This window comes from Eumetopias jubatus, unplaced genomic scaffold, assembly GCF_037043125.1.
Source record: "Eumetopias jubatus isolate StellerSeaLion01/CBP00866 unplaced genomic scaffold, mEumJub1_p1.0 scaffold_1, whole genome shotgun sequence".
NCBI classification, from domain to species: domain Eukaryota; kingdom Metazoa; phylum Chordata; class Mammalia; order Carnivora; family Otariidae; genus Eumetopias; species Eumetopias jubatus.
This window is the reverse complement of record NW_028274807.1, coordinates 121,043,366-121,070,241: the sequence shown is the minus strand read 5'-3', so window position 1 is coordinate 121,070,241 and position 26,876 is coordinate 121,043,366. Positions and strand designations below refer to the sequence as shown.

At 38.3% G+C, this 26,876-nt stretch overlaps 1 protein-coding gene across 1 annotated transcript in view; it reads right to left on the bottom strand.

The window, feature by feature from the left end:
* Window positions 1-26,876, bottom strand: part of COPB2 (coat protein complex I subunit beta 2) — a 41,706-nt gene that overhangs the window by 3,489 nt on the left and 11,341 nt on the right. The window contains exons 4-21 of the mRNA XM_028099100.2: window positions 26,749-26,875; window positions 25,740-25,888; window positions 23,336-23,482; window positions 22,389-22,488; window positions 21,622-21,764; window positions 21,179-21,378; window positions 19,575-19,685; window positions 17,442-17,530; window positions 17,251-17,357; window positions 8,999-9,142; window positions 8,234-8,364; window positions 7,764-7,971; window positions 3,521-3,631; window positions 2,333-2,547; window positions 836-928; window positions 562-742; window positions 331-399; window positions 108-179 (exon numbers count right to left, since the gene is read on the bottom strand). Coding sequence (XP_027954901.1) covers window positions 108-179; window positions 331-399; window positions 562-742; window positions 836-928; window positions 2,333-2,547; window positions 3,521-3,631; window positions 7,764-7,971; window positions 8,234-8,364; window positions 8,999-9,142; window positions 17,251-17,357; window positions 17,442-17,530; window positions 19,575-19,685; window positions 21,179-21,378; window positions 21,622-21,764; window positions 22,389-22,488; window positions 23,336-23,482; window positions 25,740-25,888; window positions 26,749-26,875 — 2,397 coding nt within the window. The remainder of the gene's footprint in view (window positions 1-107; window positions 180-330; window positions 400-561; window positions 743-835; window positions 929-2,332; window positions 2,548-3,520; window positions 3,632-7,763; window positions 7,972-8,233; window positions 8,365-8,998; window positions 9,143-17,250; window positions 17,358-17,441; window positions 17,531-19,574; window positions 19,686-21,178; window positions 21,379-21,621; window positions 21,765-22,388; window positions 22,489-23,335; window positions 23,483-25,739; window positions 25,889-26,748; window position 26,876) is intronic.

Genomic DNA, 26,876 nt, shown 5'->3' with positions numbered 1-26,876 from the left:
TGATTACATCACTTGAAATGCAGAGGCCTGCCCATCCTGCAACCATTCATGGGGAGGAAGAAGTGAGCCTGGAGTTCCCATGGAAAATCTAGGTATGATGTCTGTACCTTTTCTTCTTTGTTGGCTGTGTGGGAGGCCACAATAACTGGAGTAGGAGAAGCAGGTTTCCCATCAAGTTCCTGAAAGCCCAAGTGGAGACACAGATAAAGATGAAGGAATTTGTTCAGGTAATTTTCCCCCAAGGAAAGCTGTTTAAGGATTAGGAAGTAGGAGATGGTACTTAAAATGAACAAATCTTAATCAGATTATCTCATGCAGTATTCTACTGACCTGCTGAGCTGCAGATTTTGAGGGCTGAAAGCCTTTTGCCTCTTCCATAACATTTCTTTCTTCATTTGGCTATCAGAATAAAGCAATAATGAAATATTCTGAAGTCATAATTCATCTATGAACTTGACCCAAATACCAGATATTAGCTCTCAATCCAAGTACATTCGTAAATGTACATGCACTTCTACCCTCTAGTCACAATAAATGAGGTCTGGTTGCCTAGAGACTCACCGTGACAAGTGGGTATTGCTTGGCTGGCCACAGATCAGCATGTGTTTCCTTCACCCATTCTTCCACAACAAAGGCTTCTTTTAATCCAGGAAAAAGGTTTTCATACTCTGTTGGATCGGCAAGGGATTCTGCTGCTTTCTGATTGACTTTTGAAAGATTTTCTCTCCAGAGTTTCACCACCCTATTGTAGAGATCATGGAACCAAAGGGAGACTGAGTAAGTATGCTCTAGTTTTTATCCAAAACATTTGTTCCTAAAACCTAGAAGTCTATACCTTGAAACCTGACTGGGTAAGTAAGTCCGGGCCAGGAAGGCAGCTTCTGGCAGTCGGCCAGTTCTAATCAAGAGTTCCAGGCAAGCATCAAGCCTAAAGATTAAAAAGGAGAGGCACTATTACCAAGAATAGACAAAGAAATGTAGATTTAGTGTTGCAAAGTCCCCAACTTCCACACATACAGCTCATTTCTTTCACTGAACCATTTACTTGTCATCACCAGTGTGTTTACATAATCAATGGACTCCATGAGCATGAAGGATAGGACAGGTTTGTGATCATTTTCAATCTCCTGATAACTTGTTTTAAACAACTCCTAAGAAGCAGCTAAGGGGGCTTTTCAAGACCAGCTAAGGCAGCTTAGACAAGCACATTTTAAAGGCTTTCAGGAGATACAGGAGCAGAAACTCAGTTTCACAAGTGGGATCATTGAGGTCAGTGTCTCCAGTGTGGGCTGTGCTGGCAACCCAGTGATGCCCAGCCAGAAAATGTCCTAGTGTCTGTTTTCTTAATTTCAATTTTCTTTTTTTCTAAGTTTGATTAAGTAGATAATGTGTTGTAGAATTCACAGGTTTTTTGGGGGAAAAAAAAAACACAGGGTTTTGGGTTTTAGAAGGATAATACAGTACATATACTACACATTACCTAACATCCTCAGCATCAAATAAAAGTCATAAACAATATTCTGCAATAACACATGAATACTAAATGTGATAAAATGAGTGGCATAAAAGCAATTAATAGTACTTCAGAGTTCTGGTCTTGCCATCAAATAAGTTATAAGACACTATTTTCAGGACATATTTTGGCTTTTAAATTACAGATCTATTTCCTACAAGTATATACAAATTTATAAATACATATAGAAACAAACTGGGGTGCACTAAGTTTTTATAATAAAGTGTGAGGTTTAAGAAAGTCACTAGGGGAAGGTTATTGAACACTTTTGTGTTTTATTTCATAATATGGTCAACTATGTTGAGATGATTTGGTTTGCACTAACTGCTAAACTTTTAGAAGTATATATTTTTATGCTTTACAATTGGACTCAGTTCTAGAAATACCTGACATCCTCAACCCCCTTTTATTCTTGTCATGGACAGGTCAGAACTACCCAATTTGGGTAAAACTACCTGCCATTTGGGTACTACGGGAGCAGCACAATAGCTTCCTGCCGTGGTAAAATAAAATAGCTCAGCTAGGGAGAAGCAGGGCTTTTGAGAAAGGGGTTTAACATTTCTCTCAGTCCAAGCCTCCCTAAACAGCTCATTTTGCTCATTTAGACCAAATGTGTGAAGAGCATCCCTTGCTGAAGGCGAATGCCACCAAGGTAGCACTGTCCTCTGACTGCCCCCACTAGCCAGGGGCTAGGCCAGAACTCTGTCCATTCTCTTTCCAGGTTCATTCTTCCTCTCTAAACCACCCTCAAAGTCAGTGCAGAAACCAGTGTTTTAAATTACTATGCCCGCCTCTCTTAGACCTAGGATAAATACTTACTTGCCCTGTAAAAAGTAGCTCATGAATGCCACGTTGTTCTTGCCGTCCCTCTCTGCACCCTCTGCTAGTTTGTTCACCATACTAGCATTTCCGGAGGCAGTGGCCAAGAGCAACAGACCCCCATAATCCTGTGCATGGTGCAGGCACTCCTGGGCAAGGCCAAACTGACATTTACTGATGGCAAGTTCGGCAAGTTGTTTCCACTTTTGTTCTGACTGTAAGAAAGGGTTTCCAAGTTAAAACATCTATGGAAATAAACATTTGAATTGTCAACATCAACTCTTCTGTTAACCTATTACTATCCTGACAATGGGAGATATTTCATACATATACTGAGCTGTGCCTATTAAGTTCTATCAGTCAAAATAAGAATGGAATGACAAAATGTGTAATGAGAAAATGGAAGTTATTCACATATACAAAATTAATTCAAACAAATCAATTTTAATGATGCATGTATAATCATCAACCCATTATATTTTTATTTTGTAACTACACAGTAAAACTAAAAGTAATACTATCTAAATGGAGTTTTAAGGTAATTAGATTGCAGTTACTTTAATGACTGATTTAATACCACTTTTTGAAAGAGCAGATTGCTTTTTATATCCTTAAATATTTAACAATATTATTTCTCCTTTGTAGCTTCTCAAATCAAAAGGCTACCCATTTGGATGATCTTAACATAGCTGAAATTTATTTAGCACATCTGAAATGAATTTACCAATAAATGCTAGCCTTAAACCACAGCTGGGGGCCCTCAATAGATAACAATTCATTAAAATGTCACAAAATTGTGTCCAAATATTAAAATCTTTCTTTAAAACCAACAACTTTCTTACTAGTTTGGGATACTGGCAAATTACTGCTTTGTCTGTCTGTACTCTTAGAGTTCCGAGACTACTGTATCTAGTATCTTACATCTTCTCTTACAAAATAGATCTCATATAAGCTATTGAAAACACTTTTTCTTAAATCAGAATACTAAGAATATATCTCCAATATAAGCCATTTAAATTTACGTAAAGACTAACAAAATACATTTTTAAATGATCAAAGGCAATAATCTCACCAAAGAGAGTTACTGATTTGTATTTCAGAAAACTTTAATAAGAGAACTTACACTAAATACAAAGAAACACCTTCTAATCTTTGCATCATTATGAAAAATCTTGACTTAGTACATACCTCTGCTTCTACTGCTAACTGGTATGCAATGTGCAGTTCTCCAAGCTGAAGAGCAAGTTCAAAGCGATGCTCTGGATCTGTGGATACTGTAAGAGCTTGCTGCTTGAAGCCCTAAACAGAGAAGAGATATAACAGTGTATGTGCAGTCTACATGTGAAGACAGAAAAATTAAGGAGTCATTCATTAAATTAATTGGTAAGAACAAACCAGCAGACAAAATTCAGTCCCACAATACTGTTTTCTAAGCAGTAGGAGATAACTGGTGCTACACAAACTCATGTAAAACTAGTAAAATCAGAAATGCAAAAGCAAACCAACGTCAAAAAAAAAAAAAGGATTTTGGAAAGTTGAGTGAATAAAAGCCATTTCAAAAGAAGAAAGGCACAGTGGTCTAGACCTAGCTGTTCACTCACTAAGCTGGGCTTAGAGATCATTTAGTCTAGTCCCTCAAAGAAAATTAAGTCAAGGGCTCCTGGGTGGCTCAGTCGTTAAGCTTCTGCCTTTGGCTCAGGTCATGGTCCCGGGGTCCTGGGATCAAATCCCACATCGGGCTCCCTCTCCCACTCCCCCTGCTTGTGTTTCCTGTCTTGCTGTGTCTCTGTCAAATGAATAAAATCTTTAAAAAAAAAAAAAGGCAAGTCAAATGTAAAAGCCGCCTTCCAATTTTCCCTGATCTGGAGGTCATTCAGCAAACATTTGGCTTGCAGGTCCTGACATAGATTTTACTGTTGGTCTTATGTCCAATTTAGTCACCAGCAAGCATTCCAGAGGGCAGAAAATCTAGAACTGTCTTCCATGTTCCACTGAGTCATCAAAACAGGCTTTTAAACCAACTATTGTTAATTATCAAATTAGCCTCCCCCTAAGACAAAGAGTACTGATGGGAGTCCGCACTATGGGCAAGTTCGTCAGTCCTATGGATGTGGAGCATTAGACAAAGCTCAGATTTAAAGAGACTTCACTTGAATGAGGAGGAATGCTCAGTTTTGGGGTGGCCAAGACGGAGTAGCTGGACAGCTTTCCAAGTTCTCTCCAGCTGGATCCTCAGGAAGGCTGTATCATTAATGTTCAAAATGTTTTAACTTCCCAGATTGTACAAGCTGCCCATCCTTTCATTCATCCATGAGTACAATGTAAACAACGCATTCTGAATAATCTGCATTACTCCTTTTCTCTCCTAGCACTGGTGTAAATAATAAAAATCCAAGAGAGGATGTAAGCTCTATGGAACGCGTAAGATACAGGCAAGGGCAAAGCAGATGAAGTTAGGTGGCCTAAATACACTTCTGTTTTCCCCCAAATCCCCACTGAAATAACACAAAAGGGACTCTTTTTTTAGGGCATAAATTCCCAAGGACACTGAAAGGCAGAGGACCCCGTAACAAAATTTTGGAAGCTGGAATACTGGTAGAGGAATATTAAACACTTAAAACACTAATCCTAAATCAGGAGTGAGGACAGCATAGAAACAACTTCATTTACACATCAGAATCCCCAACGGTGTCTCATGGAATGCAGTGCTAAAGTAAACAAAACTGCCTGAAAGTCTATGTAACAAGTTGGAAAGAAACAGATACTCCAGGTCCCCACACCTCTCCCCGCACCCCTTGGGACACACAGAAGACAGGAAAGTTTATTGCTTGAAGAGGGTAAACTAGGTCTCCAGTCTGAGGGATACCCTACACACCTTTCAAAAGGAAAATAGGAAATTATGAGAATAGAGATTGAGACAAAATGAAATCCCAGAATGATGGTGATTTAAGCCCAGTCTTACCCCTTGGGGTATAAACTCTGTATTAAACAGCCCAAGATGTAACACTAAAATGTCAACTGCCTATGAGCCATATGCCAGCTAGTGTAGTGCCCGTACAATGTTAAGTGATCATTAAATTCATGGGATGAACATATGGACACTTAGAATCCCCAATTAGATGGCCCAGCCACATCCACGTTATGAAGTCCATACCCAACAAGACCACCCACAAACTCAGACCTTTTGATCTGCTTCTTCTTAGACCTCCACTCTTAAATGAGGGCCCAAAGATCATCAGATGCATGAGGAAAATCTCTAACAGGAAAGAAAGATACCAAAACGAACCATTAACAGCAACTTGAAGGAAGCATACCATGAAGGGGGAAAACTCCCAAACAACGACAAAACTTATTATCGTTCAGATCCTGAGAGAAATAAACTTTCATCCATACACAAGAGTAAGATTTTAAAAGTACAAGAATAACAAAACGAGACCAGTGTAGGAGGCCTAACATTTGACTAACAGTTTCACAAAGACAGAATATAGAAAACGGAAGGAAGGAAACCATCAGAAAATGATTCAAGAAACTCTCTCAGACACGAAGGACATGAGTGTCCAATTAAAACAGTCCATCTAATACCCAACAAAATGAATAACTGACCCCTACCCAGGCCCACCATCATAACATTTTAGAACAAGAGGGACAAGTTCCACAAAGCTTCCAGAGAGAAAAAACAGACCAGGTATCAAGAATCAGGAATATAAATGGCTTTACAACACTAACTAGAAGCTAGAAGGCAATGGCACAATGCCTTCAAAATTTTGGGAGAAAATTACCTCCAACCTAGAATTCTGTATCCATTAAATGGCCAAGGATGTTTTAGAGTAGAACAATGGCGGTTTCAGATAATCAGGGTTACAAAAAACTTTACTTTCTATTAATAACCCTTCTCTCAGTAAACTACTGAACGACATCCTCCAGCAAAATGAGGGAGTAAAGTAGGAAAGAAGATAGGGGATGTAGGAAACAACGGATCCAACTCAGAGGCAAAGGGAAGCCCCAACATGAAGGTGAGGGGATATCCATGAGAGCAAAAACAGTTCAACCTGAAGCAGACTAAACATACTAAGAGATTTCAAGGAAATCTGGAGAACCACCAGAATCTAGGGAGAATTAACCATACGTACACAGAAAAATAAGCAAAGGAAAAAAAAAAAGAATTATTATTAATTCCAAGGAAAACAATTGCAGGAAGGGAAAGCTATAACACACTACATGGCTCAGCTGTAAACAGTGTTTACATAGCCATAAAAATGTGAACACTGAAAACTGATCTAATCAAAATCATAATATAACCATATTGAAAGGATAAGGACAGAAAAATAGCATGTATATTGTAGAAACAGGGTAGAAATAAAGGTAAACCGTCACCGTCTATAGAGCAGTAAGTCCACAAGAAATGCCTAAAGCTGAGAAATAGCAATATGTTAGAGATGTAGAAATAAATACCAAAAGATCAACCAAAATAATAAAAGTGATTACCTCTAGGAAGTAGGTATAAGAGAGGAAAGGAAGTGCGGTTGTTTTTCTTAAGCTCTGCAGAAGTTTACACTTTGTGCACATACAAATTTGATTTAAAAACACTCCATTCAGAAAAAGGCGTATCACTAGTGGTAAATTTTACGTATATTTTACCATAATAAAAAAAAAGAAAGAAATGCCTGCTAGCATAGAGGGGGAAAATGCAGGATAGAAATGAAAATACTGGGGCGCCTGGGTGGCTCAGTCGTTAAGTGTCTGCCTTCGGCTCAGGTCATGATCCCAGGGTCTTGGGATCCAGCCCCACATCCCCACATCGGGCTCCCTGCTCCGCAGGAAGCCTGCTTCTCTCTCTCCCACTCCCCCCTGCTTGTGTTCCCTCTCTCACTGTGTCTCTCTCTGTCAAATAAATAAATACAATCTTAAAAAAAAAAAAAAATGAAAATACTGACAGAATGGAAAAGAAGTCTACAGAAAGAGAAGACTGATAATTGCTTCAAACATTTAAAGAAGGTACTAAGAGTTGCAGCCCCTTGGTGGCTCAATCAGTTAACCATCTGGCTCTTGGTTTTGGCTCAGATCATGGTCTCAGTCAGGACTGTGGGATTAAGCCCTGCATGAGGATCTGGCTAAGTGCAGAGTATGCTTAGGATTCTCTCTCCTCCCTCTCCCTCCCTGTGTATGCACATTCTCTCAAATAAATAAATAAATAAATAAATAAATAAATAAATAAAAATCTTAAAAAAAAAAAAGAAGGTACTGGGGCATTAAGAAAGGACAAGGAAGAGTCAAATAAGTGACTTAAGTTTACAGGAGAAATTTCATTGCCATTAAGTGGCAATAAAGAAATAGCTTTCCAATCTATACTAACATTCTTTTAAATTGGTTTAAAAAAACACTCAAAAAGAAAACAAGCAAACAAATAAAAAAAACAGACCAAAAAACTTACCTGCTTTTCTAGAAAGTGTGCAACTCTGGTCCTCTGTTCTTTTGGAATGGTAGGAAGAACCTTATCAGCCATGCTGAAGTCCCTTCTCATGACAGCTGTCTGGTATTCCAGCACTGAAACCAGCAGAGAATAGCTAACGATGTTCAGTTCTTTATCCCCCAGATAAAGCCTGTTGTCTTTAGGAATATAACCCAGGAGATACATTGTCCTATAACAGAAATAGAAACTAATTTAGGAGTAGGCCCAAATCAGTAGGTAAACACACACACACACATATACACACAAAACCTGCCTCTTGCTCAAAATCTTTCCATTTTGATTGATGTAATTTTGATCAATAGCCAACCTACTAAAACTATACACTGAAAAATCAAGCCTATCAGTGCTACAAGCCAGCAAGAGGTTTTGTTTAAAAAGCATAGTTCTAAATTTAGGATGCCTGAGACAAAAGCAAAACAATACTCAGTTACCTATCCAAGTGGGCAATGGTGACTATTTCTCCTCCAACATAATAATTTAATCTGTTCACAGAACTTGTGTAAATGAAGCAATCGCCTACCCACAGCCCTGTTTTCACAATTTCCTGAATCTCACCAAGAACCTGCAGAGAGAAAATAGTCTATCATTACCTTATTAAGTATTAGAAATCCTGTCAATAACAAAAACTGAGTATGATTGGGGGTGATAAGGTAGAATAAGGAATGCAAAGTAAAATCCTACTTCAAGAAAGAAAATATTTCCTTGGAATTTCTATCTTCTTTCTCTATTTAAAAACAGATTCCTGGCTGAGTATATCCGTAATGCAGAATCTCATTCCTACATCAAAGCTGTGATCTAAAAAGTGGTGATCTAAACTCACACACATGAAACTGGAAAAGGAATTATTTCATAAAAGCTTCCAGGACCATCTACACAACAGATGATTTAACTTTACCATTTGAGAGGTCATTTAAATCACTCTGGGTAAACTGTCCTAAGACCAAAACACCTTCTAATTTCCTTATTGAAAGATATCAAAATGAATCTAAAGACTTTCTAAAATCAAAAGTACAAATTTCTTTTAAACATACATACTTTCAAACTCTGATCTTTCAGTCAAGACTTTAATTTATAGATTTCACAGGAATTTCTTAAATATTTACTATCCCCAAACCTAACTTATTAAAATCAGTGAAGTTCTGTTATACAAATACAAATCATTTAAAAACAAAGCTGAAGTTGTGTTGGTCAATTACCTCAAAGGCATCTTCAATGCCATCTTCAGTAACTCCCTCATGTGTTTCCTGTGCAGCCAAGACTTTTTCTGACAGATATTTCAGGATAAAAAATGACTCCTCAGTGGCAATACAGACCAGCTCTCCAGAGTCAGACCAGAAAATCTACAACATGGCAAACAAAACACAAACAATGTCGGATTTCTGAGTGTTATGACAAACTGCATACACTTTGTTTCTAACATTTGTCTTCTTATATTAGGATAATAAGTATGCATTTAACAATTTTATGTAGTGCATAGTGTGTATATGCAGATACACACACACACACACACACACATATGTACGTATATGTATGTATGTACTTGGAGGGTGGACAGGGCAGTGCCTCACTATTTAGTCTAGAAATGGGAAGACCCAAGGGAGACAGGAAGGAAAGCTGTCAGTACGTGCTGTAATTTAGAAGCAGCAGCTTATTCCCTATTGCTCTAGAAAAGTGTTTTTCAGCCTTTTTTTTTTCATTATCACGCCCACCCAGGAACCATTTTAGACATTTTTTTCCTCACCTCCTATAAAACCTTAATACCATGGATACTATATATATATACACATATGTACATATGCTTATACATATGTAACACATATACATACACATATGGTGTCTACATATACAGAACATATATATACAAATAAATATGCTTTACAGATAAAGAATGAATTTTCTTCACCCTCAGTAACCAATTTTTGCCCCATTGGGGCACTAGTGCCCACTCAGACTGCATGCTGTAAAAGACACAACCAGGACCCTAGGGAGCTGGATTTGTCTCCAAAGGATTTTGTTACAATGAAAGCTATAAAAGAAGCAGGTAGTTCCAAAGGTAGAAAACTGTCACTGGAGACATTTACCTGAAGTTTAAAAAGCATCATCTGGTAAAGTATGAAAAGGCTTTCTGAATGGTATGGGAGCTCCTAGGCCTTTCCAAGTTAAGAGCTCCCTGACTTCCTGTCTTCAAAGCATACTTTTTATATTCTGTCAAATGCCATTTAAAACATGAACAGCACTTCGCATTTGTATAGCTTTTGATGCTTTTCAAAATACCCAATGTCTACTGCCTCATTCATATTCTGATTTTTTTAAATGTTTTTATTGTTAATCACCACACATCATTAGTTTTTGATGTAGTGTTCATGATTGTTTGTTATAACACCCAGTGCTCCATGCAGAACATGCCCTCTTTAATACCCATCACCAGGCTAACCCACCCCCGAGCCCCCTCCCCTCTAGAACCCTCAGTTTGTTTTTCAGAGTCCATTGTCTCTCATGGTTCATCTCCACCTCCGAATCCCCCCCTTCATTCTTCCCCTTTTTTTCTTAACATATATTGCATTATTTGTTTCAGAGGTACAGATCTGTGATTCAACAGTCTTATACAATTCACAGCGCTCACCATAGCACATACTCTCTCCAGTGTCTACCACCCAGCCACCCCATCCCTCCTACCCCACCCCCACTCCGGCAACCCTCAGTTTGTTTCCTGAGATTAAGAATTCCTCCTATCAGTGAGGTCAGTTGATACATGTCTTTCTCTCATTGACTTATTTCATGCAGCATAACACCCTCAGTTCCATCCACGTTGTTGCAAATGGCAAGATCTCATTCCTTTTGATGGCTGTGTAATATTCCATTGCGTATATATACCACCTCTTCTTTACCCATTCATTTGTCGATGACATCTTAGCTCTTTCCACAGTTTGGCTATTGTGGACATTGCTGCTATAACATCGGGGTGCACATACCCCTTCGGATCCCTACATTTGTATCTTTGGGGTAAATACCCAGTAGTGCAATTGCTGGATCATATGGTAGCTCTATTTTCAACTTTTTGAGGAACCTCCATACTGTTTTCCAGAGTGGCTGCACCAGCTTGCATTCCCACCAACAGTGTAGGAGGGTTCCCCTTTCTCCGCATCCCCACCAACATCTGTCGTTTCCTGACTTATTCATTTTAGCCATTCTGACTGGTGTGAGGTGGTATCTCATTGAAGTTTTGATTTGGATTTCCCTGATGCCGAGTGATGTGGAGCACTTTTTCATGTGTCTGTTGGCCATTTGGATGTCTTCTTTGGAAAAATGTCTATTCATGTCTTCTGCCCATTTCTTGATTGGATTATTTGTTGTTTGGGTGTTGAGTTTGATAAGTTCTTTATAGATTTTGGATACTAGCCCTTTATCTGCTATGTCATTTGCAAATATCTTCTCCCATTCCGTAGGTTGTCTTTTGGTTTTGTTAACTGTTTCTTTTGCTGTGCAAAAGCTTTTTATCTTGATGAAATCCCAATAGTTCATTTTTGCCCTTGCTTCCCTTGCCTTTGGTGATGTTTCTAGGAAGAAGTTGCTGAGGCTGAGGTCAAAGGGGTTGCTGCTTGTGTTCTCCTTTAGGATTTTGATGGACTCCTGTCTCACATTTAGGTCTTTCAACCATTTGGAGTCTATTTTTGTGTGTGGTGTAAGGAAATGGTCCAGTTTCATTCTTCTGCATGTGGCTGTCCAAATTTCCCAACACCATTTGTTGAAGAGACTGTCTTTTTTCCATTGGACATTCTTTCCTGCTTTGTCAAAGATGAGTTGATCATAGAGTTGAGGGTCCATTTCTGGGCTCTCTATTCTGTTCCATTGATCTATGTGTCTGTTTTTGTGCCAGTATCATACTGTCTTGATGATGACAGCTTTGTAATAGAGGTGGAAGTCCAGAACTGTGATGCCGCCAGCTTTGCTTTTCTTTCTCAACATTCCTCTGGTTATTCGGGGTCTTTTCTGGTTCCATACAAATTTTAGGATTATTTGTTCCATTTCTTTGAAAAAGTGGATGGTATTTTGATGGGGATTGCATGGAATGTGTAGATTGCTGTAGGTAGCATTGACATCTTCACAATATTTGTTCTTCCAATCCATGAGCATGGAACGTTTTTCCATTTCTTTGTGTCTTCCTCAATTTCTTTCATGAGTATTTTATAGTTTTCTGAGTATAGATCCTTTGCCTCTTTGGTTAAATTTATTCCTAGGTATCTTATCGTTTTGGGTGCAATTGCAAATGGGATCAACTCCTTAATTTCTCTCTCTTCTGTCTTGTTGTTGGTGTACAGGAATGCCACTGATTTCTGTGCATTGATTTTATATCCTGCGACTTTCTGAATTCCTGTATGAGTTCTAGCAGTTTTGGGGTGGAGTCTTTTGGGTTTTCCACATAAAGTATCATATCTGCAAAGAGTGAGAGTTTGACTTCTTTGCCGATTTGGAAGCCTTTGATTTCTTTTTGTTGTCTGATTGCTGTGGCTAGGACTTATACTATGTTGAAGAGCAGTGGTGATATGGACATCCCGGCCGTGTTCCTGACCTCAGGGGGAAAGCTCTCAGTTATTCCCGATTGAGAATGACATTCGCTGTAGGTTCTTCATAGATGGCTTTAATGATATTGAGGTATGTACCCTCTATGCCTATACTCTGAAGAGTTTTGATCAAGAAAGGATGCTGTACTTTGTCAAATGCTTTTTCTGCCTCTATTGAGAGGATCATATGATTCTTGTTCTTTCCTTTGTTAATGTATTGTATCACGTTGATTGATTTGTGGATGTTGAACCAACCTTGCAGCCCAGGGATAAATCCCACTTGGTCGTGGTGAATAATCCTTTTAATGTACTTTTGGATCCTATTGGCTTGTATTTTGGTGAGAATTTTTGCATCCGTGTTCATCAAGCATATTGGTCTGTAATTCTCCTTTTTGATGGGGTCTTTGGTTTGGGGATAAAGGTAATGGTGGCCTCATAAAACGAGTTTGGAAGTTTTCCTTCCATTTCTATTTTTTTGGAACAGTTTCAGAAGAATAGGTATTAATTCTTCTTTAAATGTTTGGTAGAATTCCCCTGGGAAGCCATCTGGCCCTGGGCTTTTGTTTGTTGGGAGATTTTTGATGACTGCTTCAATTGCCTTAGTGGTTATAGGTCTGTTCAGGTTTTCTATTTCTTCCTGGTTCAGTTTTGGTAGTTTATACATCTCTAGGAATGCATCCATTTCTTCCAGATTATCTAATTTGCTGGCATACAGTTGCTCATAAGATGTTCGTATTTCTTTGGTGTTGGTTGTGATCCCTCCTCTTTCATTGATGATTTTGTTGATTTGGGTCATTTGTCTTTTCTTTTTGATAAGTCTGGCCAGGGGTTTATCGATCTTGTTAATTCTTTCAAAGAACCAGCTTCTAGTTTTGCTGATCTGTTCTACTGTTCTTTTGGTTTCTATTTCATTGATTTCTGCTCTGATCTTTATTATTTCTCTTCTCTTGCTGGGTTTAGGCTTTATTTGCTGTTTTTTCTCTAGCTCCTTTAGGTGTAGGGTTAGGCTGTGTATTTGAGACCTTTCTTTTTTCTTGAGAAAGGCTTGTATTGCTATATAATTTCCTCTTAGGACTGCCTTTGCTGCATCCCAAAGATTTTCAACAGTTGTGTTTTCATTTTCATTGGTTTCCATGAATTTTTTAAATTCTTCTTTAATTTCCTGGTTGACCCATTCATTCCTTAGTAGGATGCTCTTTAGCCTCCATATATTTGAGTCCTTTCTGACTTTCCTCTTGTGACTGAGTTCTAGTTTCAAAGCAATTGTGGTCCCAAAATATGCAGAGAATGATCCCAATCTTTTGGTATCAGGTTGAGACCTGATTTGTGACCTAGGATGTGATCTATTCTGGAGAATGTTCCATGGGCACTAGAGAAGAATGTGTATTCCGTTGCTTTGGGATGGAATGTTCTGAATATGTCTGTGAAGTCCATTTGGTCCAGTGTGTCATTTAAAGTCTTTATTTCCGTGTTGGTCTTTTGCTTAGATGATCTGTCCATTTCAGTGAGGGGGGTGTTAAAGTCCCCCACTATTATTGTATTGTCGATGTGTTTCTTTGCTTTTGTTATTAATTGCCTTATATAACTGGTTGCTCCCATGTTAGGGACATAGATATTTACAACTGTTAGATCATCATGTTGGATAGACCTTTTAAGTAGGATATAGTGTCCTTCCTCATCTCTTATTAGAGTCTTTGGTTTAAAATCTAATTTGTCTGATATAAGGATTGCCACCCCAGCTTTCTTTTGGTGTCCATTAGCATGGTAAATGGTTTTCCACGCCCTCACTTTCAATGTAGGGGTGTCTTTGGGTCTAAAATGAGTCTCTTGCAGACAGCATATCGATGGATCTTGTTTTTTAATCCAATCTGATAGCCTGTGACTTTTGATTGCAGCATTTAGCCCATTTACATTCAGGGTAACTATTGAAAGATATGAATTTAGTGCCATTGTATTGCCTGTAAGGTGACTGTTACTGTATATTGTCTGTGTTCCTTTCTGGTCTATGCTGCTTTTAGGCTCTCTCTTTGCTTAGAGGACCCCTTTCAATATTTCTTGGAGGGCTGGTTTCCTGTTTGCAAATTCCTTTAGTTTTGTTTGTCCTGGAAGCTTTTTATCTCTCCTATTTTCAATGACAGCCTAGCTGGATATAGTATTCTTGGTTGCATATTTTTCTCATTTAGTGCTCTGAATATATGATGCCAGTCCTTTCTGGCCTGCCAGGTCTCTGTGGATAGGTCTGTTGCCAACCTGATGTTTCTACCATTGTAGGTTATATATCTCTTCTCCCAAGCTGCTTTCAGGATTTTCTCTTTGTCTCTGAGACTCGTAAGTTTTACTATTAGATGTCAGGGTGCTGACCTATTTTTAATGATTTTGAGAGGGGTTCTCTGTGCCTCCAGGATTTTGATGCCTGTTTCCTTCCCCACATTAGGGAAGTTCTCTGTTATAATTTGCTCCAATATACCTCCTGCCCCTCTCTCTTTCTTCTTCTTCTTCTGGGATCCCAATTATTCTAAAGTTGTTTCGTCTTACGGTATCACTATCTCTCGAATTTTGCCCTCGTGATCCAATAGTTATCTTTTTCTCAGCTTCATTTTCCATCATTTGGTCTTCTATATCACTGATTCTCTCTTCTGCCTCTTTTATCCTAGCAGTTAGTGCCCCCATTTTTGATTGCACCTCATTAATAGCCTTTTTGATTTCGACTTGGTTAGATTTTAGTTCTTTTATTTCTCCAGAAAGGATTTCTCTAATAACTTCCATGCTTTCTTCAAGACCAGGTAGTATCTTTAAAGTTATCGTTTTGAATTCTATGTCCGACATCATACTAATGTCCGTATTGAGTAGGTCCCTGGCAGACGGTCTACCTCTTGTTCTTTTTGATGAGGTGATTTTTTTCTGTCTTGTCATTTTGTCCAAAGGAGAATAGATGAATGAGAGAACAAAATGCTAACCGGGTAACAATGTCCCCAGAAAATATACTCTAAACAAATCAGAAAAGACCCGAAACCAGGGGAAAAGGGAAAGAAAGAAAAAAAGGAAAAGAAAGATAAAAACAAAAACAGAACAAAAAAGAAAAACATAAAAACAAACAAAAACAGAACAAAACAAAAAAAAACAGATGATCAAATATGATCAGGCTGGTGCATAAATCAGTGCCACACATTAGATTTTGGGTGTATTTTAGTCTGTTAGAAGGGAGTGCCTCCCAAAATTTTAAAGAAAGAAAGAATTATATATGTACAAAATAAGTGTTGATATGATGAAGGGATGGAATATGACTGTAAAGATGAAAATTATAAAAAATTTTATAAAAGGAATTGATAAGAAGTTGGTTGAAAAAATTAAGAAGAGGATTAAAAAAAAAAAAGGAAGAGAATGTGATCAGGCAGGAGACTAGAATAAAGCCATACACTAGCGATTTAGAGTATATTTTGATCTGTTAGAAGAAACTGTATCTCAAAATTTTAAAGAGAACAACATATATATATATATAAGGGTAACTACTATGAAGGGATAGAATATGACTCTAAAAATGAAAAATAAACATGTTTTTTTAAAAAAGGGATTGATAAGATGTTGGCTGAACAAGGGAAAAAGAAAAATTCAAAAAAAAAAAGTTGAAAAAATTAACTTTGAAACACTATAAAGAATCATGGTAAAAAAGCCATGAATTCTATGTGCAGTATTCCCCTAGCGCTGGAGTTCTGCTGTTCTCATTGATCTGTAAACTTGGTTTTGGCTGGCTGTTCTTCCTGATTTTCTGGGGGAGGGGCCTGTTGCTGTGGTTCCCAAATGTCTGCCGGAGGCGGAATTGCCCCGCCCTTGTGGGTCTGGGCTATGTAATCTGCTCAGGTTTGCTCTTGGGAGCTTTTGTTCCCTGCAAGCTTTCGGTACAGCTTTGAAGGATGAGAGTGAAAATGGCGGCCTCCCAATCTCCGCCCGGAGGAGCCAGAGGGGTGAGAACTTGGGGCCCCGCTCCTCAGTGCGACCCCAGAGAAAAGCAGTCAATCACTCCCGTCTCCCGGTCTCCGGCCACACTCTGTGCTCACCCAGCCTGTGACCAAGTGTTTCTATCTCTGGCACCTGACCCCGTGTGGAGTCTCCAAACCCAGCAGATCCCTGCGGTGCACTCCTGCGCCGCTCCTCCCAGGGGAGGAAGGGGAATCTCCCCGGATCTGCCGCTTGTTGGGTCCCTGCTGGAGGAGCAGTGGCCTGTGTCACTGATCACAGTTTATGGCAACCCCGAGCTGAGAGCCCGCGCTCTCGGCTTCGTCTCTGCAGCCAGCTTCCCCGCTCCGATACCTGGGAGCTCTGCTGCACTCAGGTACCCCTGGTCTTCCTGTGACCCTGAGGGTCCTGAGACCACACTGTCCCGCGAGGGCATCACCCCCCGCTTAGCTACTGGAGCGACGTCCCTCAGTGGAGCCGACTTCTAAAAGTTCCGATTTTGTGCTCTGAGGCTCTATCACTTGCCAGAAGCGGCTGACGGAGGCCCCCTCCCCCGCCGTCTATCCTCCCATGTATCTCCTCGGATTCACTTCTCCGCATGTCCTACCTTCCAGCAAGTGGTCACTTTTCTGTTCAGAGAGTTGTTGCTATTCTTTTCTTCGATCTCCTGTTAAGTTCGTAGGTGTTCAGAATGGTTTGATCCCTATCCAAGTGAATTCCTGAGACCAGAAGAAATCCAGGTCTCCTACTCCTCTGTCATCTTGCTCTGCCCCCTACAATTCTGATTTTCTAAGCAATCTTGAAGTAAATGGTATTGTGTCCAACACAGTGGAACCAGGACAGCTGGGTACAAGGACATTTCTTTGCCTCAGGGACCCAGAGCTCCTCACAAAGGTACACATTCCAAAAGTAACAATGGAGGGAAAACTCACGTGTTTGGGCTGAATTTCAATTCTGCGTATGAGTTCTGTATTGTCCCAGTCATAGAAAGCTAAGCCATTTACAGATCTGACTCCCAGTAAGAAGCCTCCATAAATACCTAAAAAGAAAAAAGATATTAGTTTAAATGTTTCTGAGCCACCACAAAACTTCTAAAATTGTGTCATAAATAAATAGCACTCACTTTCAGCTCCAAAATCTGGTTTGAATGATTTTTTTTCCTTAAAGTTCTTAAATATCTTTACAACACTGTTGCTCTCTCTTATTGCATATCTGGGGGGAAAGGAAGGGCATATTATATACCAAGCCATACTTGCATCAAATGTTAGAAATATTTTCAAATGTATCTGAGTAATGAATTATGGGTTTTACACTATTACACACATTATTAGGGTTTACAAACTATTTTAGAAACTGAGAAAGACCCACCATCCCTCAAAAGGTGAGTGATTAAATCAACTATGGTATATTCATACAGTGGAACACTACTCTGCAAAACGGGACCAATTATTGATTCATGCAACAATAAGGGTGAATCTCAGAAACATTATGCTGAGCAAAAGAAGCCAGACACAAGAGTGGATACTGTAGGACTCCATTTATATTAAACTCTAAGACAAATCTAATCCACAATTTTTGGTGACAAAAATCCAATCAGTGTTTGCAGCCAGGGAAATGACTGTTAAGGGAAAACAAAGGGATTTTCTGGGGATGACAGAAATGTTCTGTCTTGACTGTGCTAGTGGTTACAGATTGTATATATCTGCCTAAATTCAATGAAATTTAAACTAGTGCATTTAATTTTGTATAAATTACAATTCAATAAAGGTGACTTAAAAATAAAAACTTTTATAAGTGGCTCAGCCATTTTTGGCAACAATTTAGAACATTGTGTATATTCAGGCCTCCTGAAAAGAGGGACTGTGGCTGTTGCTGGATAATCAAGAGTATTTAAGGAAGTGATCTGATGAGCGGTCCTATCAAGATAGGAAAGATGCTGAATAGGGCCTTAGCTGGATAAAGCTAAAAAAAAAAAAAAAGAAGCAAATTATCAAAACAGTGAGGTATGTTAAGAGCGGTAAGGCAATCCATGAACTATAATTTTTTTTAAGATGATATAAAAGTACATTTTAGTATTTGGAACTGTGCATGTATGAATGTATTTAGGAAATTTATGAAAAGATCAAAACAAATTCTTATCTCTCAGTATATCTTATTGTTAAATAATTTAAAAACATGCACCTTATATGCAAAACTGAGGCTCAGGTTACTTACTGTTAGGGTAGGGGCAATACAAAATATGGAGGAAACAAAACTAAGAAAAATGAAGATGTAATTCAATTGTGTGGTCAGAAAAAACCAAAGCCCTGATATTTTATATTACATGCACCAAAAAGGAATCAAGAAGAAACCACTTGGTAACCAGTATCTACTATAAAGAATTATAAATAATTAACACCTAGTATGATAATTCAGAGTTAATTCAGTTGTGCGGTCAGAAAAACCCAAAGCCCCGATATTTTATATTACATGCACCAAAAGGGAATCAAAAAGGAACCACTTGGTAACCAGTATCTACTATAAAGAATTATAAAGAATTACAAATAATTAGCACCTAGTATGATAATTCAGAGTTAAATGATTTTTCTTCTTTTTAATGAGAACATTTTATGAACTCTAAATTCAGACAGAATTTGTTTTAAGAATGAGGGTTGGGTAACATCACAGAAAATGAGTTTTAAAAAAGATTCAATGAAATTCTCATCAAGATGACATCAGACTGGGTGCCTGGGTGGCTCAGCTGGTTAAGCAACTGCCTTCAGCTCAGGTCATGATCCCGGGGTCCCAGGATTGAGTCCTGCATCGGGCTCCCAGCTCAGCGGGGAGGCTGCTTCTCCCTCTGACCCTCTTCCCTCTCATGTTCTCTCTCTCAAGTAAATAAATAAAATCTTAAAAAAAAAAAAAAGACATCAGACCGCACTTTCTCCCAATTGGCTCAGGACTTGGCAGCACCTCAGGACGCAGGTCACAGGGAGAGCCTACTTTGTCTTGAGCCCATCCATAAACACCAGGCCCTGCCACAGGCTCCAGCAAGGAAATGGGTGCTTGGCCCCCAGTTTAATGGGATTATTAGATGAGCTTGAGTGAGTATGCTGAATACGGAATACAGAAAGGGCAAAGGTAGCACTGGTGAGAACTGTCGTTGAACACGAAGAAGGACAGCCAACATTGAGCCTTCGGAACATATTTCATACAGCTGCACACAGATCACCCATCTGCAATCAGGGCCAGCTGGACAGCACAAGCCAAAACTTACTCTGAAGAATCGTGGGCCCATGCAAACTCCTGGGCAGACCCAAAGCTCTTGTTTCTCAATGCCATTGCTGTGTAGATGATATACTCACCATCACCACACACCACAACAAACCTGGAAATTATGGAAGCCAGGGAGAGAAGTAGGACCAATGAAATGTGGAAGTTACGAAACAATGCTTCATCTTCATAATAAAATACTTCTAATAACAAATGCTACTTCAGTTGACTTATAATTGAATTTAGTATCTTTTAAAGTTACACAATTCTTCAAATACAGACCAAGACATAAATATTCTACCCAACAATTCCAAAAACATATTATAAAGATGGGGTTTTGCTGAAAATCTTATTGCAGTGGCCTTCTCCTATAGACAAAGGAGACTTGGGGCAGGAAGATAAGAATGGCTGGAGATGCACAGGGGCCAAGATTCTAATAATCCAACTAATTTTTAAGGGGGGGGAGGGGGAAAGAGAATCTTAAGCAGACTCCACACCTCGTGTGGAGCCCGATGTGGGGCTCAGTCTCATAACCCTGAGATCATGACCTGAGTCAAAATCAAGAGACAGACACTTAACTGACTATGCCACCCAGGCACCCCTCGACTAGTATTTGTTGAACACCAAGATGCCTAGCACTTTCCTCATTACATTTACACCATAAGAGGGTGCTACTTTGGGGTGCCCGGTGGCTCAGTCAGTTAAGTGTCTGCCTTCAGCTCAGGTCATGATCCAGGGTCCTGGGGTCCTGCATTGGGCTCCTTGCTCAGCGGGGAGCCTGCTTCTCCCTCTCCCTGCCTCTCCCCCTGCTTGTGTTCTCTCTCTCTCTCTGACAAATAAATAATTAAAATCTTTAAAAAATATATTTTGTATTGGCTGCTAGTAGATTGCCAATGGTAAAATGCAAAACTTGCAGCAAAAAAAAGTTTTATGATATTAAGGGAAAAAATATATAATGCATTCTTAATCTTCCTAAGAAAATTATATTACAAGTAACTATGGATATCATTTACTGAACAAGTAGTACACTTGGTTTACACAGCTTGTCTTTTTCAATACTCAACACAGAATTATAAGATGCCCACATCTATTGTAAAGTGACTTTTAAAGGTGCATGGGTTTAAACTCATGCTTGAAACTCAAGATGTTTGGTGCTTTCTAAATCTTAAGAAACAAAAATGACGGTTCAAATTACAAATAAGAAGCAGAATTATTACCAATCTCCCAGTTTTTTCAAAGGACATTTACTTACTTCAGAGTCACCTTTTCGTCTTAAGTTAGCAATTATTTAGAGCACCTATTGAGTCTCAGGATATGATACCTGCCCTCAAAGGAGAACACAAACCCAGTACATTTAAAATGAATAAATACAAAACTATTTAACTGTTCAAAATTGTGTGGTGGGACAAAGCCAGAAAGGCAAATATGCTTTCACCCTGCATGCCAACTCGATAGACTGGCATGCTGCCTGCAGAGCTGTGTTGAGGATTCCAAGGCAAAAGCTCATGAGAGATGCCCACCACAGAATAAAAGTGGTATACACTGTGGATATGCACACTCTGCTTTAACATACACAGAAGCTCTGGAGAGATTCTGGTGATGGCTTACCGCCCGTTAGGATTATGCTGAATAGTCTGGGGGTATATTTCACAACTGCCCATATCCTTGACGGCTAGTGGCAGTCTTTCTCCATCTTTAATTTCAGCATCTCCCATTGCTTTCAGGTTGGCTTGCTGGACTTCTGAATGCTTGGCCCAAATTATCTTTCCATTGGCATCCATGGACATGGCAGGTTCCTCCCGACCAAGCTGGAAGAATGACAAAGGGCTTTTAGCAATGAAAGAAAACAAATAAAACCGCAAAATAAACATTTTCTATTTTCATTTAACAGAAGGCTCCTTTCTTCCACTTTAAATCTCTAGTGCTTAATCTCTTGTGCTTAATGAAAGAGCCAGTGTAATAAAACTGGCGACTTAGAAGATGACTGTACTAAGATACAAGGAAAACTGCTTCCACTATGTTCATTTATTCAGAGTATAATTAGAGATTACCTTAACAATGATGCTCCCTTCGTCGTAGCCCAAAGCGACATTGTTGGACCCTCTCAGACTGGCCACACACCACACTCTCTCCATTCCATAATTCAACGTGCTCTCAAGGCGATACGTGCTTGAATGCCAAATACGCACGGTTCCTAAAAAGAACAATGTGAACACTCCCTTTTAATCTGAACATCTAACAATGAACTGTGTCAGGTGAACCGGCCATGGGAAGTCTTTTTTTATTAGCTTCCTGGCAGCTTAATTTTTTGATCTATAGGTGATTTTATAAAGCAACATAAATAGAAAATTATAAGAAACTAAGAAATGTGATTTTCCATGTAAAATAACGAATTTCCTCAGCACAGCGCCTATTATGTACCTGCAGATGCTTTACACACATGATCTTTTCTTTTCACTATAATCCTATGAGGTGGATTTGTCTGTTCCCATTTCATAATCTGCCTAAACCACATATGCATGAAGTGGAAGCACCTGAATATGACCCCAGGTTTTTAGACACCAAAGCATCGACAGGCTTTTTCACAGTTTTTCTCTAGGACTTCTGGGTGTCCTCTTATTTAATAGTCAAAACACATTAGGATGATGATGATGATGAAGATAACAATGCCCCTTCGCTCTCTTACAGCTCAAGTATTCTACTCTAATAAAAAGAGCAAAATTCTCAGAAACCTCCAATTACAATGCAGGGCACTACCTGGCTTAAATATCCACTTAGTAATTACAAGCACAGGAATAAACATACATTTCAAACTTACCATCTTCTGAACCTGTGATGATGATTGGCAACTCAGGATGAAAACTGGCACAAGACACATTTTGGGCATGTCCCTCCAGTGTCTGTACACATGTTTTATTCTGTAATCAAGACGCAGAAAATTTTTTTTTTTTTATTTTTAGTGAAAAACAAGTAACTCATCCTTAATTTTTCCAGTGCACAGATATATTATGAGAGTGGTTATTGCAACTAAACAATTTTCGTTACAGAAATTTTTGAAACACATTTATCTTATCTGCATATTTTCTCTAATTCTTTAACAATATAGGGAAATGTAATTGTAACTATCACATTTAAAGAAGAAAACACACACACCTCAAAAGATCTGGTTTTCTTATGAATATTTTCTCTCCCAAACTTCTAAGACAGTATCTTTAATAATTTTATCCTGTACTTAAACACAAATTTGAATAAGCCTCTAAGTAACACTGGTTTTCTAGGACTCATTTTATTAACTGTTTATGGAAATTCTGATGTGAGAAACAGAAAACAGAAACTCAATCTGTCTCTGAGAGATAAAAAGCATAATAACAAGAAGTCATAACTAGGTTTACAAAGTCTATGTGGCAAAATGTCTGTACCATGGCTGTGTCATGATATTATTCATTTATCTGTTAGTTTTCAAATATAGTCTACCAGTGAGAATACTAGAGGGTGTAATACTTCATTTTAGTCAAAATGTTTAAATTTCTAATTTCTACCATTGAATGAAAAATAAACATAATGGCATTTTATTTTAAAATCTTGATAGGCATTTGTTTTCATTTTTATGGAGAACTCTGGAACTACTATTTAGAGGCAAATACTGAAGCCTTAAGTTATTATGCTTTGAACAGAGTTCAATAACCCAAGTTTTAACTGCCCTGTAAGAAACAGTGAAATCCATGTCTAACGTATGACAAAGTAACAATTATGAAAACACTGTACCTGATAGTCCCATATTTTAACAAGACGGTCATCTGCACCTGAAATGAGGTATGGTTTGTCGCCACCACTGTAGTAATCGATGCAATTCACACCTTTCTCATGTCCCTCCAGAGTGAAGTTTGGTGAGGAAGAACCCAACTGCCACACCTTTAGAGAGCAACAGCATCTGCCCATCAATAAGGGGCCTTGCTTTTCAGAAGGCAGCTCCACCACACTTCTGACATATTATATAAAGTGCCAAAGCCCAGGGGAGGAAAACTAAAGAATGTACATTTTTTTTTCACCCATTTATTTCTGTTCTCACTTGACTTTCCAGGGGGCAGAATAACTATGGTGTTCTCTGAAAATGCCAATTTCCAGGCTTTATCCCTAGAGATTTCTCTTTATTTTTAAATTTTTAACAGATTTTTATTTTTAAAAGAATAAAAAATAAAAAAATAAAAATATTTATATTTAAAAATTTCAAAGAGATTTTTAATAGACACCCCAGTGATCCACAGGCTATAGTCTATAAACAATACTTTTAAGGGTAAGAAATGATTTTATGAGAATTTTAATATAAAGATAATGAAAGTGGGTTTAGTAAGGTATATTAAAAAGAGAAAATGACCACGTAACTAAAAAATGTAAAGTATGGAAAAGTAGTCAAACATTACCACAGCACTAGTATTGAGCTTTAACTTTACAAAAAATTACTGAGCACCTCCTACACAGGAGGCCCTCTGGGAAGCATAAAGATGCATAAACAAATCTAAACACTTCAGTAAATACTGACTGTATACAACAAACTTTACTAGGGCCAAAGATAAGACAATTTATGGTCTCAAGATACACCTTTTAGTGAAGAAAGTTGGAAACTAATTTCAAAGTTTCCAACCTATGTCAAAAGCAAGGACAATCCAGCAAAAGGGAAAAAAGTAAGGTCAAAACCCTAACAGATTTAGACAGATCTCATTTAATACTAAATTATCAAATAACATATAACATTTTATATCACTTAAAGGAATGTTATAAGATGTAAGCATACACACATAAGCAAACGTTAATGCAATATACCATTTTAAATCTACGTATATAGAGACATTTTAAGTACTGTAATGGAAAAGGGAGTACGACTACACTCACACAACATGTATTAAGTGTTTAGTATAAGCAAGGCATTGTGTTGCTTGCTATGGAGTATTTGTTTGAGGGAGTGGGGGGGTGACACCCAGTTTCTGCCCCAAACATCAACATTTTGAGAGAGAAAAGATTTCTGGAGACACATTAGTTATCATTCAAAATGAAGGGAACAGAGACAAAAAGGAATGGAAGAAATGGGATGAGCATGATTGGCTCTGTCTAGAGGTAAAATGGATGTCTGAGGACAGCCTCTCAGAGTAAGTAATTGTGCTAATAAGCCTTGAAAGGTGAGTAGTTCTCCAGAGGGAAAAAAGTAAAAAAGGGAGAATAAAGAGTATTGCAAGCAGAGTTAACAGTTGAATGAAGTTTTATGAACATTCATGGCATCTCTAGAGAATGGTGGACAGACCAGGGTTATAGGAGATATCTCATAATATTAGCTGTGGCTAGTCTTGGAAACCCTCATATTCAACAGTAAGGTAGTGGAACTTTATCCTTAGATTGGGAACGGAAAGGTGAAATCCATGTTTTAGAAAGATAACTGGCAGCAGTACAGAGAAATGCAGTAAGGAAAAGAGAATGGAGGTAGAGGAAATTTTAATGTAAATCATTAATAATCAGATGTCAACAATGAATACACTGAAAGGAAACAGGAAATAGAGGAAATACACAAAAAGGAGAGGAAATAGAAATAAGAGGGCATACTGGCATCTTTCTTATTCTGGGTTTATAGTAGTTTAAAAGTCTTAAAATATATTGCTTTGACATGGAAAAACACTCCTCCCATTAAGAGCATCAAGTTGCCACAATATTTTTCTAAATAGAGTATGTCCCTTTGGACCAAAGTGAGAAGTCCCTGGTTTCACTCATACGTGGACCATAAGGAATAGCATGGAGGACCACAGGGGAAGGGAGGGAAAACTGAATGGGAAAAAATTCAGAGAGGGAGACAAACCATGAGAGACTCTGGACCTCTGGGAAACTGAGGGTTACAGAACGGAGGGGAGTGGGGGGATGCGGTAACCAGGTGATGGGTATTGAGGAGGGCATGTGTCGTGATGAGCACTGGGTGTTATACACAACTAATGAATCGTTGAACACTACATCAAAATCTAATGATGTACTATACATTGGCTAACAAAGTGAGAAGTCCTATTTTGATTTCAATATGAGCTTCTAAGAGAAACTTCTAAGCAGGAATAACTTTCTGGGCAGCCAATAGTAAAATATCTAAATCAACTATATTTCACATTAAAACAGATACAAATAGTAGACAACTTACCTTGATGGTCCTGTCCAAAGATGCACTAGCAAACTGATTGTTATCTTTAGGATTGATCACAATCTGCATAACATAATGGGTGTGTCCTTCAAACACTTGTGAGCAGGACCATTTTTTATCCCAGTCCCAGAGCTTAATAAGCATGTCATCTAGGCAAAAAGAAAGTCTCAAGTTAGTTGTCATTTATATTTCTTTCATTCAGAACTAAGATGCAGTCTTTGTGCATAAAAGCAGCAAATCTAAGAGAAATCATACATTCCATGACTTAAAGAAAGAGAATCAGAACTAAACAGATTTTTCAAAATCCTTATTTATCCTAAGAATAAACTTAACTCTCTACAGAAGAGTGGAGATAAGATAGAGAAATTACTACTAGCAAATATAAAAATTTCATGAAAAATTTTAAGAAAGACTCAGTGGGCTTTACAGAATTACAGAAGAGTAACACAAGTTTGATTAGAATCTAAGTATGACTGAATAATAATAGCAATGTCTAGGGAATAAGCATTCCTCTTATAAAAATGGTTAAAAAAAAAAAGCTTTGAGTTACTTCTCAATTTTAATTTAAAAATGTTTCAAAGAGCTATTACCAAATCAGTGCAACTTGTTCTAATTACCCTACAAAAGTCCACTGTTTTAGATAAAATACCAAGGAGCAAACTAGCCTGAATATAAAGATAAAACTGACAAGGGTATGTAGCAATCTGGCAAAAACTCACCCACCAGCACGTAAATTAGCTTTCTGTTCAGCAGATGTTTAATCATCTAGACCTTCAGGCCTTCCCTGACAGGAACCGGAGCAATTGCTATACAAATCCCAAGTACAGTTGATATTTCATTAAATACGAAAGCAAGCAGCATTTGATAGCATGATAATGGATGTACATAGTTTAAAGGCTGCTCGGAATTAGAACTCTACATGTAACAGCAGAGAAAGAATTGCAAGTCTCACTGAATGAAAATGAATTACTCAAAGAGATGCACATGATCAAAAGGAGTCATCTCTTACCACTGCTAGTCAGAATGAAAGGCTGGGTTGGATGAATAGCAATACAGCGAATGTAGTCTGAGTGTGCTTCAAACATATGAACTCTCTCCAGAGTATTGTAATTGAACACTCTAATCTGCATGTCATCC